This window comes from Telmatherina bonti (assembly GCF_933228915.1).
Source record: "Telmatherina bonti genome assembly, chromosome: 19".
NCBI lineage: Eukaryota > Metazoa > Chordata > Actinopteri > Atheriniformes > Telmatherinidae > Telmatherina > Telmatherina bonti.
Window position 1 is genome coordinate 22,003,827 of NC_136617.1, and position 17,367 is coordinate 22,021,193.

The following is a 17,367-nucleotide window of genomic DNA, read 5'->3' on the forward strand; positions in this document are numbered from 1 at the left end:
GCTTTTAGCTTATTCTTTTGCACACTATTGTGCCACTAAAAATATTTAAAGGAAAATGTTTCAGTAAAAATAGTTGCTGGACAAACACATTGTTGAGATCTGCTCAGTTTTAATCTTGCTAACCTGAAGGCAAGCTGTTAAAATGATCAGGTTCGCTGGGGAGCGGCTACGCTGCACATGACGTTTGAAGCATTCATTTTAAGTGAGATTATGTAAGTCACAGATATTGCTATTACTAGGACTTGACAGTAATCAAAATAGTGTCCTCCCACAGCGTAGCCACAGCTGAAGCTCTCTTGAAGGCAGTGCCCTACTTTATACCATCTTCTCTCATGTTCTTGATTTAATTTCCGAGTGGAATAAGAAAGGCTATGATAACCTCCTCTGACCAGACCAAATGTAACTCGTCTTTTCAAGATTATCTTTCCGGGGTGTGTGACAGAGGCAACCTTTAAATAAAAAACATGAAGTAGAATCTTTATACCCCTCTGTGATAAAGTTGGTCTAGAAAATCTGGTTAACATTTTCAGGAGATTGAACGCTTTTTAACAATTTTTCTTTTAAGCTTCATATCTGTGTGCAACTCTGTTCAGTTTGCAGCCAGTTTGTTTTGTTTTAAAATGTTGCAGTCATAATTCTATGCATAAGCAGCTGTTGTGCTGGTGTAGACACAAGCCGCCCCGTGATAACTCCTACAGGTCACTCACAAATGTTTGCTTGATCTAGACTGGAAAACTAATCAAAATCAAAGAAGAGCTAAATAAACTATTTTCTTGCTCAGAAATGCAACTTACGATGAGAAAGATGTGTCCAACAGCAGGGATGTTAACACTGCAGACCTTTATTGCATAAGGGACTAAAGAAACTTTACTGTTGGTCTTCACTTGGTTTACATGGATCGAGACCCTCAGATAGAATTTATATTGAACAAATCTATGATCAAAATTCACACTAAATATAAAAATTCACCTTACCCAAACTTAAACTGGACTGCATGAACATTTTGTATGATAAACAGGATAAAAACCCCCAACATTTATTTAAGAACATGGATGACACAAACCCACTAAAGACAAACTCATGAGTCTGAATTTTGTTTACTTTGAACAAAATATCTCTATTAACAGTCTTTAAGAGTTAATGTTGTTAATTCAGCCTGAGTTCCTGTTTTGGAAAAGAAAATATATGTCATGAATAAGGTCTGTTGCATAATTTCTATATCAGCTTGTAATTCTATGTAAAGTCCACACAAGTGGTTTTAATGAGTCTGTTTTAAAAAAGTTCAATACTTGTGTTTTAACTTATTCTTTGGGGAAACGGTGTAAAGAATGTCAAAGTAATTTCTCTCTTTCTGCCACAGGTAAGACAACAACAATGACAAAGCTGAGCAGAGCTGACACCTTAAATAAGTCGACGAGCCTCCCAAAAATTCCATGAGTCACAACTTCAAATAAACCACAACAAGAGGTTTTTCTCATGTCAGTACGATTCCACAGCTGACTGAACTGCCGTGGAGCAAGGCCACTGGTCTTCATGAGGTTTGCTGGAGCAGGACAAACATAGCCAGTCAAATGAATGTCATTTACATCTGCAGTAGTGCTGTAACCTTGCTGGGGATGCTGCAGATAAACACTAGTCACAACAGATGCTTGCTGCTGGCCAGGATCCATAAGTTTGCATTGCCTGTGTATGAAATGGATTTATAGCCATCATGTTGAACTGCTGCCAGCGTGGGACACAGAGGACGCAAAGTACACGCCTTGGTCTGTCCAATAAAAAAATATGTTCAGGAAAACTTTGTTAATAGCAAAATATTTAGTTAAAATTAATATTGATGTTAATAAATTATAACATGAATGAGTTTGAAGTTCCTGCACTGGTGACCTGTCCAAGGTGTACCCCGAATCTCACCCAATGATTGCTGGGATAGGCTCCAGCTTCCCTGTGACCCCTGATTGGACTAAGCGGTAAAAAAAAAAAAAAAGAGTAAATTAATGAAATTTCAAAATTCTTTCTGTTTATTGCCAATTTAATTTGACATTTCAACTTCTTCATCTATTAAAATTGAACAAATTTAGCAGGAGATATTTTGGTGTTACAGTCAAAGAAACACAGATAGAATTGCTTCTATCACTCTGTCATGAAATTCTTACAAACAAAATGCTATTCGTGATACTTATTAATTTCCCTAAATTAAATTTCTGAGGTTAAAAATGTCTTCATGTGAGATTCATTAACATACGCAGTTCCATCACTGCCATGTCCATCTTCATCTCAAGCCAATTTTAATCACTCAAGCAACTAAAAACCACTGCATAGATCAATTATAATCCCATTATTTTTCTTTATTTTGCTTTTTTGACTCTAGTTTTGTAGTTTATACTGCATAATGTGTCTTCTCAGTCAGTCGATGTTGAATAATGGCCACCTGATTTGTTGAATTTAATTATAGTAATACAGAAATTTTGGTTTAAAACATAATTATCTAACTTTACACAAAGTCAACTGATGCACTGAAATACCATGGTGATGTACCAGCTTGTGTGCAGCAGTTAAAAAAAGATAAACAGGTTATCCACAAATAATAAAAATGGACACATGAGTACATTGCAAGGAAGTTCCAGTGCCAACCATCCCAGTCAGATCCCATCTATTTAAACTCAAGAGGAATCTCCTACTTGATAGTCGGCATTGTTTTCATGTCTTCCAAGCTCATAAAACATGCATTGTTGAACATGGTCTGGTGGAGAATCACTCTCTAACTTCTTGGTATGCATAGAATTTATGGGACTGTGACTTTTGATTCTGAAACCAATTATTCAAATAGCTGCCACTGTAACTGGCAGGGCAAGCGTGTCGAGAACAAATGGGAAAAAAAAAAAGCTTCTGAGATTCATAATAAAATTTTCCCTACTATGTAGTTGATTCACTCGTAGGTAGCATTTCAAGATCAAGTCTGTGTCCTTGAGGGGAAAAGTCATGTGTGAGATGACTGAATCCTGGTGTTAATCTGGGATAAATGAAGGTTTGTTGTATATTTTACATTTAAGAGAAACAGAATAAGCACTCCTTCATGCTGTTTTCACTACCTAAGATCTAAAATGTGATGCGAAAGCAAATCAAGCTTTGATTACTTTGAAGCAGAACTTTACAGTGTGTTCCAGGAACGCTGACAGTGACGCGTTTGAATAAATTGTCAAACCTTTCCCTCCCTCCTCTACTTGTAATCTGTGAAGATGTTCAGAACGACTGCAGGGTGGTGTTATGAGAAAGAGATGTACTGACTGAGTTTCCATGAAACTGACATCAAGTTGATTAATTATCAGCCAGGCCTCTCATCTGCTTTCTGTAAACAACTCACTAAAGATGTACATGGATTTTCCTTTGATGAGCGACGCCATCTGAGCCATGAATATGAAAATTCATTTTTCATTTGGCCTGCTCTGAATACCTAGTACAACATGAGCATCTTATTGTGTATTGTCAGAGTTTAGGCCTGAGGTCATCGAATTCTTCTGTGGGCATGTTTGTGTGGATTGGGATATATATTTGTAAGTCATTACACGCTAGATAACAGATGTTTCCCCATGTAATTACCAAGAACTTGATATATCTTTATTTTGCTTCCAGATTTAAAAAAACAAACAAACAATGGATCCATTACAGTCAAACCCATTCACATGACTGATGAGCTGATGTCTTATGTACTTCATTCATTGACTCTTTTAGTGATGAAAATTTCATCTGATTGCTCAAGTGCCAACATCTGCATAATCATTTCAGTGTGTGTCCTTCATAGCACACGAGTATGTTGTAATTAGTAGTAATATATTGGCTTGACATCTTGTTTAGCGAGGATGGGTAGATAGCAGGGCTGTGGTTGGATGATTCATGATCTAAAATGAGATGGACATTTTCATTTGGGACTTTACAGCAATCATTAGCAAATGGCATTTCTGCATACAATTTTTGTGACTGTAGGTTGATTGTCTGTAAATTCTGCAAGTTATCCTATAATATACACTCAGCAGTTTGCTAATGAAAGAGATTGTTTCTAAAAGTTTTCATTTCCAATCAACTCAGCTTGTGATTTGTCATTTCAAGTGTTGAACTTGCAGCTTGATATGTTTCCCACAGAGTTTGCAACTATTATGTCTCATTCTAAGCTGTCTTGGTGTTGGAAAAAAAATGTTTTGAGCAGGGAAGGCTCCTGTCTTGTGCTAAACAAACAGATGGCGTGTCAGCTTGACCTACTTCTTCATCTGGACTTTTCCGAGAAGAAAAAAGGATAACTACAGAAAAGAGAAGAAAACAGAGCTACATGATGACTTTATTGTGTGGTTTAATAAACACAAAATACTTGTGTTTATCTTAACACACTAAATCTTTAATTGCAGCAAACTCTCCACCTTTTTTGTAAAATTAATTTAGGTGGGTGACATGTCACTTCATTGGTCAAAACATAGAGCAGTGTAGTCATAGATCTGAAATGATAAAACTTGGTTATTTAGGTGGAAGTGGCTGAGTCTTTTGTTGACAGACAGACTCTGTGGATGAGAAAAAGATAGATGGTCCAGCAGGCCTCCAGGGCTGCAGCCAGTTCCTCTCTGTGTTGCAAAAGTGTAGAGAGGTTTTGTGATGAATGGCTTGTGTTTCAGAAAAAAATAAAAAAGGTTAGTTCTTTAATTTAATTTCATTTATTTATGAAAATAGAGGAAACTGGCTTTTTGTTGGAGGTTGGAAAAAAATTGGATTACGATTAGCAGTATTTAAAATTAAGAAAAAAAAAAAGCCCAGTTTTGACATCAAACTCAGAGTGAATATGGAAAATGAAATAACTGCACATGCTGGTATTATTTTCTCTAATATTTCACTAATAGCTAAATACTCAGCTGTCATTCCCATATTCAAGCTTTTTTGTTTGACTTCAGCTTTGACATCTCAATGTAAGCAAAATTCAACTCTGTCCAAGAAAACCATATTTTATGTCTGTGCCACTTGCATTCCTATGATTCCTATGAAACACCACAACATGCTTAATGATGATTAGAATCTGCATGATACCATAAGTGAGCAGGTACAACTTTGTAACCGTAATTTTTTAAACACTCCCTCGTCTGATGACTTTAAAGCCTATAATACCCATGCATCTAATGTATGTGTAGCAAAGTTACTTCCTGGCAGCACTTTCCTTTTTCTTTTTCTTTCTTTCTGTCCTTTCATCTGTGATTAACAAAATACTGAAACACCAAAATACGGCATTTTGAAACCTATTGCAACAATAGCCCTTTCTTCTTCTTCTTTTTATTTATTTATTTATGTATTTATTTTGCTACAGGAGAAGTGTAATCTATATGCATAAGGCAAGAGTATAAATGTGTATACACCGCCCCAGGTAATCTGCTGGTGTGCACATGTCAACAAAAGTAGAATACAGAATTGCAGCAGAATTCAGCACCATGGACAGAGCAAAGAGGGCCTCGACCAAAGCGCTGTCCATGGTTTTCTTATGACTAAACTTATGACTGGGGATCCCGTTTTAAAAACAAACAAACAAAAAAGCAAAGAAACAAACAAAAAAGCAAAGAAACAAACAAACAATAATAATAATAATAATAATAATAATAATAATAATAATAATAATAATAATAATAATAATAATAATAATAAAAAACATCTTCCCAGTTCTTTTGGCAATATGAAGTTTACAATGACTCTTTCTTGGGATGCCTGAGTATTTTGGAGTTAAATGTGCTTAATTGTTGTCTCATGTTTATGACATTTATTAGGTGAGGAATATTTGTATGCAGCATCAATCTTGGTGATAAATCTCTTTTATTCCTCAGATTAAGAGCCATATACAGCTCTCTGTTGTTAATAATGATCGAACACACTGGTGAAGAGCTACATGGAGTCAAATGCTGCCTGTGGAGACAATTTAATCCGTAGGATCAGCATTCAAATGTGCACTAAAAAATATAGCTAGAAAATGTATTTCTCTCTGATTCGACATCACAAATCTACTGTATAGCTCCATATATTGAAATGCTCTGCTCCGTCTTTTAGGCTTGAAACGTCGTTTTTTTTTTTTCGCATAATACAGAAGCCCAGTAAATCAGCCTTGGATGTCATCCGTTGAATCTGCCCTGCATGAAGCCTATGCAGCCTTTCCACCACGCTCTTATATCCATCTCCTCTTCCTCCCCCTCCCTTCCTCGTTTTCTCTCCTCCTCCACATTCAGTGCTCCCTCTTGCGCGCACGGTGAGCAGCAGCAGCAGCAGCAGCATCGGCTTCAGCGCTTCTCTGACGCACTCTCTGAGATGAGCATCCCAGTCCCGCAGGCTGTCAAGACACACTCTAACAACATCTTCACACCGGACCTCTGCGGTCAAGCTTTCAACTTCAACTCTGTTTGTCTATTTTCTGCAGTCATCTCTTCTCTCCGTTCTTTTCTTCTGTTCTTTTCACCCTGAGCGCTGCGTTTGGCGATGTCCACAGTTGACATCTCTTGGCTGGGAATTTACTTCAGAGGAAAGAACTGTCAACAAGAGTGATTGATTTCCATCCGCACTGAACGGCTTGCTTTTTGAGTCCTGTTTCTGGGGCATCAATCAGAACACCTTGTGATTTCGGGTGTAATCAGAGGTGAGGAGGGCTGGTTAATTAGACAGGCTATGACGGAGCGACTGTAGATCTCCATCTGCAACGCGACTCTCTGAGCCATTGGAATATTCTGACAGAGGTGACATTATACAGTCGAATTATCGTCTCAATTTACGGTCGCAATCCATACAACCAGTTTGCCCACTGCAGGGGCTGCTGCAGCTTTCTGGTTAGTATCCGAATTTCTCTGGGTGGGAGTCTGAGCATCCCGGACGAGCCCGATTTTTGCGATGCCAAAGCAGTGAGGATACCGTGGGATTTCATTTGGTCACCGCGCACTGTAGCATGAGTCCAGCCCGGAGGGACTGCAGCGGCTGGGAGATGTTCCTCCCAACGGGATGCCTGCTCCTCTCTGTTTTGCTATTTCACCCTGCTCTGGCTAAGGTGTGCAACGACCGCACCAAACACGGACAGGACAACAGCTGGTTCACCAGGGACGGAGAAAAGTTGCCCATAATGGTTCTTATGCCCATGAACGAGTCGGCCCTCATGAGCAGCATCAGCCAAGGGATCGAACCAGCAGTCCAACTGGCCATCCAACACATACGGGAGTCCAGGAAGTACTCTTTCTCACTCATCACCAAAATCTATGACACTGAGGTAAACATGCTAAATCCTTTCACAAAAAGCTGCCACTGGTTAGCTGGGTTGTGCTTTTTTAACACTCATGTGGCTTATATGTGTGTGTGTGTGTGTGTGTGTGTGTGTGTGTGTGTGTGTGTGTGTGTGTGTGTAGCCAATGTGTGGCAGTGTTTGAGCGCACGCGTGTTGCCTGCTTACGTGCACGCGCGCGCGCTGCCCCGCAGCGCTCTTCACATTGTCTGTCAAAGGGGAAACGTTGCGTGCTGTTATGTTTGACTCTTGCGCAGCGTCGGCGTCGGCAGCTGTTTCCATTGCGCCAAAAGTGATTTCAGAGATGAAAGTGAGAGGTTGCATTGCCATCTTTCTCCCCCTTTACTAGTCGTTGGGAGTACATCTAAATATAAGCTGCTACCAAAAAACATTGCATTACGCGGACACTCAGGAGGCACCACTTCGGCGCTGCGTCTATGATGATCATTTGAATGGTTGCAGTCTCAGGGTGATGTTCACCGTGGTTGTAAAACTGGTTCTGAATCAAACGTTGCACTCTCTTTCAGCAATCGTCTCTTCATACAATGACTTTTCAGTCACGAATCAGTGCATCTTCCTAAAGATTAAAGGGCTGATTCTCCTCTTGCCTGAAGATGGCGGTAATTGGATGCACGATTTCGTGTAAATCCTGGAGCATTGGATAGAAATCCCACTGCATCCAGGTCGCAATATGAGACAGGCCTATGTTTATTTTATAACACTTACAACTCTTATTGAAGTCCTGATAAAATGTAACCTTTGCTTTTTGGTTATTGACAGTTTGGGTTGTTTGAATCGTTGGAAAGCCACCAGGGGCCTGTTTGCCTCAGTGATTTACATTCCTGTGAAAGCACACTGCAAGAGTTGGAAGTTGCTATCCTCCAGTACAACATAATAATTGTGATAATTTGATGACTTCTTTGAAAAAAAAGGCAACAAAAGAACCCAAAACGATTTATTGATTTTTGTAGTAACGTTGAAACAAATTTGTTTTATTAAAACGCATTCCCCCCCCTTTAAACTAATCCCACTATATCTATAATTCGGCAGGATTTATTCAGTTTTCTCCCCCGACAAACATGCAACCAGAATCTTATATGCACAGGTGTGTTTGTGGGAGAGAGAGCACACAAAGCTCTGGTGACCGGGGTAAGCCCTCAGAAGCAGCATGCTCTGAAACCATGGGATTAATATGCTGTTATGAGAGTTATGGTTTTTCTCCTCCTATCCCCTGGAGTGAAAGATGAGCTGGAAGCAAGAGGTCAGTGGGCCAGCCTGACATCCGCTTGTTGGGATGTCTGACAGTGATGCCAGCTTTCTAATACTGCCAATCAATGGGAACTCATGGGATTAGTGTTGTTTGGCAACGGTGTAGTCAAAAGCTAAACTCTACAGTGATGGCAATACCATCCCCTCTGGCATTTTGCTTGGATTTTGACTACAGGCCCACTGAAATTGAAATATCTGATTATTGTTTTGGGAATCATAAAAAGAATTATCATATGTCTGCACTAAAAGCATGTATTTGTTTATCTTAATGACATTTTAATCGTGAGGATCTTGCTGTTAATTTGCTATAAATAATGTCATGAACAATGTTTGCCTTTGAGGCGTATGCTCAAAAAAACACCTTAGAAGTACAGATATTGATAGGTTATGGCAACTTAATGTTGTTAATATCATGTAGTTATGAAAAATAACCATGTGATTTTCATGTGAAGCTTATTTCTGTGTATTTGACTATTTTACTATCCATGCAACATAATGTAAAGTTAGGGATGCTTGTTTTTACAACTTGCTGTCCATGTTGTCATCATACTATATATTTACTGCTATATAATCTTTGACTTACACATGATTAAAAGTCCAAAGCACACTCACACACACACACACACACACACACTCATGCACACAGCTTTCCACATACCACATGCTTATGTCAGAAAACAATACATGCATGAGTGCATTTGTTTCAGCTAGCAGCAGGCCAAATGTGTGCCTGTGTGCTGTTTGTACTTGTGCATGCGTGTTTATGTGTGGGCACTGGGATTTAGCCTGGCAGATGTAAGTAATCAGTCCCTGAGCAGAAGCTCTTTATCCCTTTATCCCCCGTCAGTGGAGCCATTGGTAGACTGAGCAGGCCCAGTCTATTCCCTTGGTGGTGTGGAACTGGGTGGTGGTGCTGGTGATGGGGATGTTGAGGCACTCTGGAGCTGTTTCAGGGTTAAAGGTCAGAGAGCTGAGGCTAGTTAGTTGGTGTTTGCAGGAAGTAACTACTGGAAGTATAGCAAATGTCCTGACATGTATTGCTGAGCGATAAGAACCTCACAGCAGACGATGCGATGCTACATGGATGAGACGGATGCTGAATTCTTCAGATTTTTCAATAGCAAAGGCATTTTGTATAAAGTTGACAGTCCATATTTGCCTAAAAAAGTAGAGCATCTGAGGAAGAAAAAAAACAGCAGGAAGACTTATATCAACAGGGAAGCTTTACAGTGAGAGAAGAGTTGGTCCTCTGCTGGAACTGTGGACGGGTAAGCGTGGGTTTTAGTGTAACCAAGAACTGATACCATAACTCTACAGGCTTATAGGATCAAAGCTTTGGAAAGGACAAGAGGCACTGCAGTAGGGTGGAAGGGAGACTTTGGTAGAGAGAGGATGCTAGGCTAAGCTGCTGCGCTAGTTCATCAGCTTATAGGATGACTAACAGGACCCTGAAAGGGCCCACCAGAGAAAGATCACATTTTGGGCTGCTTTTAAAAAAAAACCCCAACTTTTTAATACACCTTGTTTTCTGCTAGATGACCATAGCATACAAGAAACAGCTTCTATTTACATTGTGCTTGAAACATTTGGAAACAACCATTACATGGTGTGTGTAGTAGCTCTCCCGTGAGGAGACATCAGGACCTTTAGAGCACTGACATGTGTTTAATAAAATACTAAATACTACTTGGAAGTCTTCTTTAGAAATTCTCCTTGTTTTACTCAAAATTGAACAAACATTGAAATGAATATGAAACCAACATGGCGCCACGATCTCTTCAGTGTGGTATTCTCTCTTCCATTTTGTTAAGTTTCAAGAGAATGTAACACAACCTAATGTATGACTACATTTACAAATCAAGTCTTTGATTTTCAAGGACATTTAAGCATGTCTTTATTTCCATCTGAAGTAAAATGACAGGCTTGCCATTGCTTCTGCAGGGATCCAGTTACCTTTTGGTTTCTAAGCTTGTGATGAAGACGATGTCATCTGAGACAAGTGTATAAGTGTAGCATTTGGCAACTTTCCCCCTGTGATTGCTTTAACAAGAGCATTTCCCATTTGGTGGATAAAATTATAAATCCAGTTGAAGTTACTAAATGCTTTGTGCTCTTTAGCTCTGTGTTTCTTGGACTAATTTGTTTTATTTGTATGAAAGATGACCAGTATATTTTCTCTAAATGCTCTAAATACTACTCTCTAAATACTCTGAATAATACTCTAAATACTACTAGAAAAACTGTCTCCAGCTGGAGGTGCAGATCCTACAGATCTATGTGGTGTACCATGTACAGTATAAGGGTAGGTATTTATAGTATGTGACTGTCCACATATGCAGTACTCTGGGTCTCCTGAGACAATGATGGCAGTGACCTATGTACAGATTTCCTGCACACTCATAATCTGCCGCCTCTGCACCTCCTCAAAGGACTAGATGCAACATGTCATATGTGTGCGCTTGTTGGAAAGCCTGAAACTACTGTTCAGTATGCTTGCCTACAGGAGGCTGAACTCCCCCCTGAGTATATGTAAGGCTTTCTGTCATTTTGTCTGAAGAAGTTAAGTTTTCAGTGGAACGGGATTACCATTATGGAGGTCACTGCTGCTAAACATAGGTCTTAAGTGAAAGTGAGCCTGCACATGTGCAAGCTCTTGGTTTTCTTATGGTTTCAGTAGATTTACTTTGGTAAAGTGTCAGTTGTTTATAGCGTAAGCCCTTCGCTCAAAAAGAGCATCAAAGATACCCTTTAACAGGACTTACTGCTTCAATAAATGTTAACTTTAATAAATGTTAACTGAAGCAGCCTTGCTGAACTTCTTGCATAATATCTAAATAAATCTACATTGTATTTAGTGGTAATATGGGAACTCAGGAGGGTCAACAAAAGATTGCCTCTCACCCCTCCCTGGGAGTGAATGGTCCAGGATAGTAGGTGACAGTTTGGGTGCACTCCAAGCATACAGAAAGGGCTGAGTACGACTGTATTCACTGACCCGACACAGATAGTGGGGATCAATGTGCAGAAGCCCTTCTCATGGAACGAACAGGATCTCTTGGGAGAATCAAAGAGAGAGAGGTGAGAGACAGAGTCATGTAGCGCTATGAGATCCCAAAATAGGTTTATATCGTCTTCTGTGCAGGAAGAGGAAATGGCCACTCTCTTAATTCTTACTGGATCATAATGTAATGCCATTTGCATTGCTTCTCTGGGGCTAAAAACCTAATGGCTACTTAAAAAAGCAATTACTGAATGCAATGAGGGATGTGCAGTAGATCTGTTTAAAGGCTTTTAAGATCTTGTGTTCTTGTGTCAGTTATATCACTTTACATTCTTATAATAGTATAGTGTTTATTTTGGTGTTTACTCACTCTTGGTCACATAAAATGAGAAAACCATTGGTTAGACTATAATAAAATGAGTAAATTAGCAGTAATTACTGACCTTTCTTTGAGTCAGGCTTCCAGTGGCCTAGAAGCCTGAAGAAAGATGATCATTAATATAAATTGTCTTGAAAAAAAAAAGCCCGTATGTACCCTGAGGCTGGCTTTAGAATAGATATTATGACACACGTGATAATTTCACATAATTGAAACCCGCAGAAAAACAACCACATGATCGCGACTGTTCTCAAGTGGCATCCTTACAGCGCTGCCTAAGGTCAGGATATTGTGGTCATCTGAGCCTGACGTTTTGCCGAGCTCCAGCTGAAATGGATTCATCACATCATGCTGCATTCTTTGCATTCCTCTTCATTTAAATGTTGGGGGTTGTGATAATATATAGCCGGCACCCAAGAGAGCCTTTGAGAGAGCCACAGTTTGTATCCCAATCCATAGTGTCTTTCTCTGAAAAAGGTTGGGGGGGTTTCTGTTGGATTCAGAATTAGTTGTGTCCATTTTTATTACCAACACCTTGACCTCTGGATCATGCTTTCTTGCCGATTCCAGGAGCTGTTATATAGCTTCTTCCAATGTATGGCTCAACAGTGTTGGTAGATGGTTAATTATACATATTTAAGCTGACATTAACAGTATTTTGTCAAGTGGGATACAATAAATGTATTTTTTCTCATTGGGCAAAGAATGTTGCCAATTCCAAGGACCAAGAGACTGACATTACATCTCTCTCTCTCTCTCTCTCTCTCTCTCTCTCTCTCTCTCTCTCTCTATATATATATATATATATATATATATATATATATATATGTATATATATATATATATATATATATATATATATATATATATATATATATATATATATACTATTTTTTTATTTTTTATTTTTTTTATTTATATATGTTTGTGTGTGTGTGTATGTATATCTTCTTTACATTCATACTTTGGGGCCTTATGTGGTTTACAACTTGAGAACTAATCACATGAAAAGCAACACTTGTATTTCATTTTAAGATCACATTAAGCAAGGCCTGTTTTTTACTTGTAAAGCTGTCAAAATGTGTATTTGTGCCTGCCGGAGATTGGCAAAAGATGGAAAAGGAAGCTAAGTGGATGTGTGGGCAGAGGCACTTTTGTGAATATCTCAGTGGTTGGTGAATGTTATTCTTTGAAATGGACTGAATCTTTCTGCACTGGCATTGTTAAAATCAGGCAATTACACTGAAGCCTTCTACTAAAATAGAACACAGCCCAATGCTGTTGTTAAAGATTTTCCTGAGAAATTTTGCTGATGATCTGTATATATATATATATATATATATATATATATATATATATATATATATATATATATATATATATATATCCTACCTCTACCTTACAGGAATAAAAGTTGTCATGAAAATACTCACCTGACACAATTAATACATAATCTGAATTATCAAGCAAGGCATGTAAAAATGGATTAAATTTGTGATCACAAATAGGTTTCAAATTAATTTGTTATTGTCAAATTGTGATCATCCTTCCTTTATGCCATCCAATTTTTTTCCCCATAGACGCAATGATGAGACATCTGTTGGCAAGCCCCCTCCTCATAATATAACTATCACTGTGATGCACAATGACTGCAAAAGGTGGCAAATCAGGCATCTGGTTGTCATTAGCATTAAACAAACAGTTACTCTCTGGCTGCACTGCACAACTCAGAGGGACACCCACTGGGAAATAACACAGGCGATGCAAAGAAGGTGGGAGGATGGATGAAGAGCTGTGTGAAACCGGAAATGGTGACTATAGGATGGGAATCTGCTCCGTAGAGTTTATGAATGTTTATGAATACCCCCCCCCCCACACACACACACACACACACACCCACCCACCCACATCTCTACCCCTTTTCTTTACTGATGAAAACAGAGTTAAGAAGGCTGCTGCTGTGTCAAGTGCAACACAAGTCAGTCTGCGTGGCACTTTCTGCTGGTGCATCATCTGCATGAAGTTACTCTACATGAACAGCCAAGCCATCATCACAAACAGTTACCACAGCAAATGCTTTTCTGTGACTGTTTCCTGTTTGACTGAAAACTGCTGCAAAAAAAAAAAAAGGGTGTGAGCATTATGATTGTCACAATCGTTTTAAGTTTAAGTATTTTCCAGATATTTGCCATGATGTCCTAAACATATCCCCTTTTTTAACAGACCAGAGAATATGTTTGTGCACTCATGGTTACCAACCCCAAGAGAGAAGCCCTGCTGTGACCCGTCTAGAGAGTTTCCATCACTAAATTATTTCATATATTCTTGCAGTATAAACAAAAGAGATTGGAAGATACGTTTAAAAGGTTTTGCTTCGTCTGTAATACTGTTTAACGTTTAAATAAAGCACATCCTGACCAGATTACCTTTTTAAATGAAATGTTTTCAAAACAAAATTGCCTTTGTCAGCTGTTATTATGTCTTAAACATGCTTTTATATATATATATATATATTTATATATATATATATATATATATATATATATATATATATATATATATATATATAAAAAAGACATTCCATTGCTTTATTACTTCCCCATCACTCCATTTATATTTGCACACTCACACAGATGCCACATTTACCTTTCTGCATGCCTGCTTCTCTTCTGAGTGGAGAGAAATGAAAGGATTACAGTGGAATGGGTGTGCTTTTGTCATTAGAGATTGGACAAATACTCTCTGCATGTTCCTGTCTGTCGCGCTCAAGGGGACATGGCACAGAGCAATAAGCAGAGAATGTGTGTCCTTGTTGCTACTGTAATTACATTAAAGCTCATATAATTCTTTGCCAGGAAACAGTCAAATCAAGTCAGATTCTTGAAAACATGTGCACATGGTTACATGTTTCCCGCAAAAAAGGTCAGCACATGTGTTAGCATGCCTGGCAAGTTACACGATTTTAATTAAACATAATGTGTACGGTTGTAGCATTAGTGCATCCTGATCTCAAAGGTCAGAGTCAATTAGCACCTTTTTTTTCCTGTGGATGACCTGGTGATCATGGCCACAGCTGGGATGTTTGGAGATTCAGCAAGGTGCCACAGAAGAATAATAGCCTTTCTTCCCTCATCTCTCTTTCTCACCATGACACGTGCTTACACTACAGCTCTTCCTTTTCCACTGCACACACTCGGTTACACACACTGGCACTTGCATCGCTGTAGCTAGCTGCAGTCACCTGCTGAGTTTCCTGTTGATAACCTTTGCACTTTACCAGGCAGGGTTGTTTTAAAAAGGTGAAATTGTTTTCTCCTTTATTACTCAAATTGCGTTGTAATGTTTTCTAGACCAGCTGGTCTTAACTTTGGGGCAGGAACCTCGAGCAACCTGATGATTATTATGAAAGCACAAGCTTGAGATCCTTTGATATGGACAACTGTTTTTACACATTTTTGTGCAGTTTAGGTTTTTTACAGTGTAGATCCATGCTGTTTCTTCTTTGCTCGCCATTTTCTTTCCATATGATTCCATCATGGCACATTGAGTAGTAATTCAATTTTCCAATGATTTAAACATCTCTTATGTTTGTAAAAAAAATATGCAGTAAACCCAATAAATACCCATCAACACACACACACAAGTCAACAATTTAATGTAGGGTTTCACAATCTTCCCAATTGGAGAAAAAAAGAAAGGAAAAAAAGCAGGGTTCAATATTTACACAATGTTTTTAAATAGAGTTTAGAATAATAATAATAGTATTTAAATTCCAGCTGTTTTAATTTCTTTCTTTGGAGAGAGATGCCAGACACGGAGAGTCTTCATGAGAGTCACCAGCTGGAGACCTTTACATTCATATTTTGTAAAAATCGACTGCTGGATTAGACACATGAACGCTAATGGATTTAATGTGTCATGCACTTGTTTGTTCTCATGCAGCTGTGAATAAATACACGATATTTTTGTGGTATGCTTTCCTGTGTCTGGTACCATTTAAATTTTGTGAAAGCCAACTATTACAATCCTGTGTGACTTCTGAAGTATTGTCTTGCTTGACCTCATGTGCACAGATTGTATGAAAGTGATACAGTATGTAGGTGGTAGTTGACCTGAGCTTACATCTGTATGCTACACTGCATCTCTTTGCTCAGCATTGTTTGACACACACCAGACGTGTGTCAGAGCGCTCATCGTGGCTACCGTTTACCCCATCCCTGTTTGCTGGGTCTGTTAGCAGAAAATAGCCGGAGAGTTCATTGTGTGCCAAGAGTGATAACGACATGCAATAGAGTCCCAGATATAACGTACACACACTTGCAGTCATCCTTTGCAAGTGTCCATGCATGGTAGTAACGGTAAAAATGTCTATCGTGCCCATCCAAATCAGGCAATCATGCCACATATGATCACAAAAAGCTGTGCCATGATGATAAGAGATCATTTCCAACAAAGCACTATCTACTATGACTCAGTTCTAATCTTTCCACATTTGTCCGTGTGTGTGTGCGTGTGTGTGTGGAGGGGGTTGTGTGCATGTCTACATGTGCGACTTTATGGTTGAATAGTTGGATAAATGGATGGCAGAACGGATTAAATTGTTCTGTTTTATGTTGTATCAGTGGAATTATGTTTTGTCAGAGTATTTTGTTTTGAGCAATCTCAACAATTTGGAAAATAAATCCCAATCCACAGCCCTAAACACACACATACACACACACACACACACGCACACACACACACACACACACACACACACACACACACACACATGCATATTATCATCACTGCACAATGACATGGCTGCACCATAAATGCTGCCTTTAGTCTCTCTTCATGATGACATTAAGTAATTTCTCTCCAGTAAAGATGTAACTAAACTAAACTCTTTTTTTTCTTTTCTGTCCCTTTATCTCTTTCACTTTTTCTTTCTTCTTTTTCTTTTTCTTCTTTTTCTCTCTTCTTTCGCTTTCTGTCTTTCTTCTGTCCTTTCCGGTCCAGCACTACAAACTCTACAATTCAAACAATAACGCAAAATAAATATAGAAATAAAATAAAAATTCAGAAAGTCAAGGGGATCATTATATCTATAAAGCTTCCCTTGGCAAAGAAAATTTGCTCAGCATAACACAGCATCCAGACGATCATTCTGCTTGTCTAAATGCTGGACAAGACAAAAAAAAAAAAGAAAAAAAAAAGATGTAACTAAACCATTTTGTAGCTCTTATAAATTCTATTCTTATATTTTTCAGGTGATGCCTGATTATCACCTGTTTAAAATAAACCAGAGATTGTTGATCTGATAACAAGCCAATAAACTGGTGGACAATAATGTTTTATTTTGGTTTTGTTTTTGCCTGAACCAGTATTGTTTGGGTGCAACAAAAAGTAAAAATATACTTAGTATTTCTTGCAAAATGCGTGGACGCACATTTGAATAAA

At 38.6% G+C, this 17,367-nt stretch overlaps 1 protein-coding gene across 1 annotated transcript in view; it reads left to right on the forward strand.

Moving 5' to 3' along the window:
- Positions 1-6,949: 6,949 nt before the first annotated feature.
- gabbr2 (gamma-aminobutyric acid (GABA) B receptor, 2) overlaps positions 6,950-17,367 on the forward strand; it is a gene marked incomplete at both ends in the record, with an annotated part of 193,450 nt that continues 183,032 nt past the window's right edge. The window contains one exon of the mRNA XM_079259213.1: positions 6,950-7,264. Within this exon, the coding sequence (XP_079115339.1) occupies positions 6,950-7,264 (315 nt within the window). The remainder of the gene's footprint in view (positions 7,265-17,367) is intronic.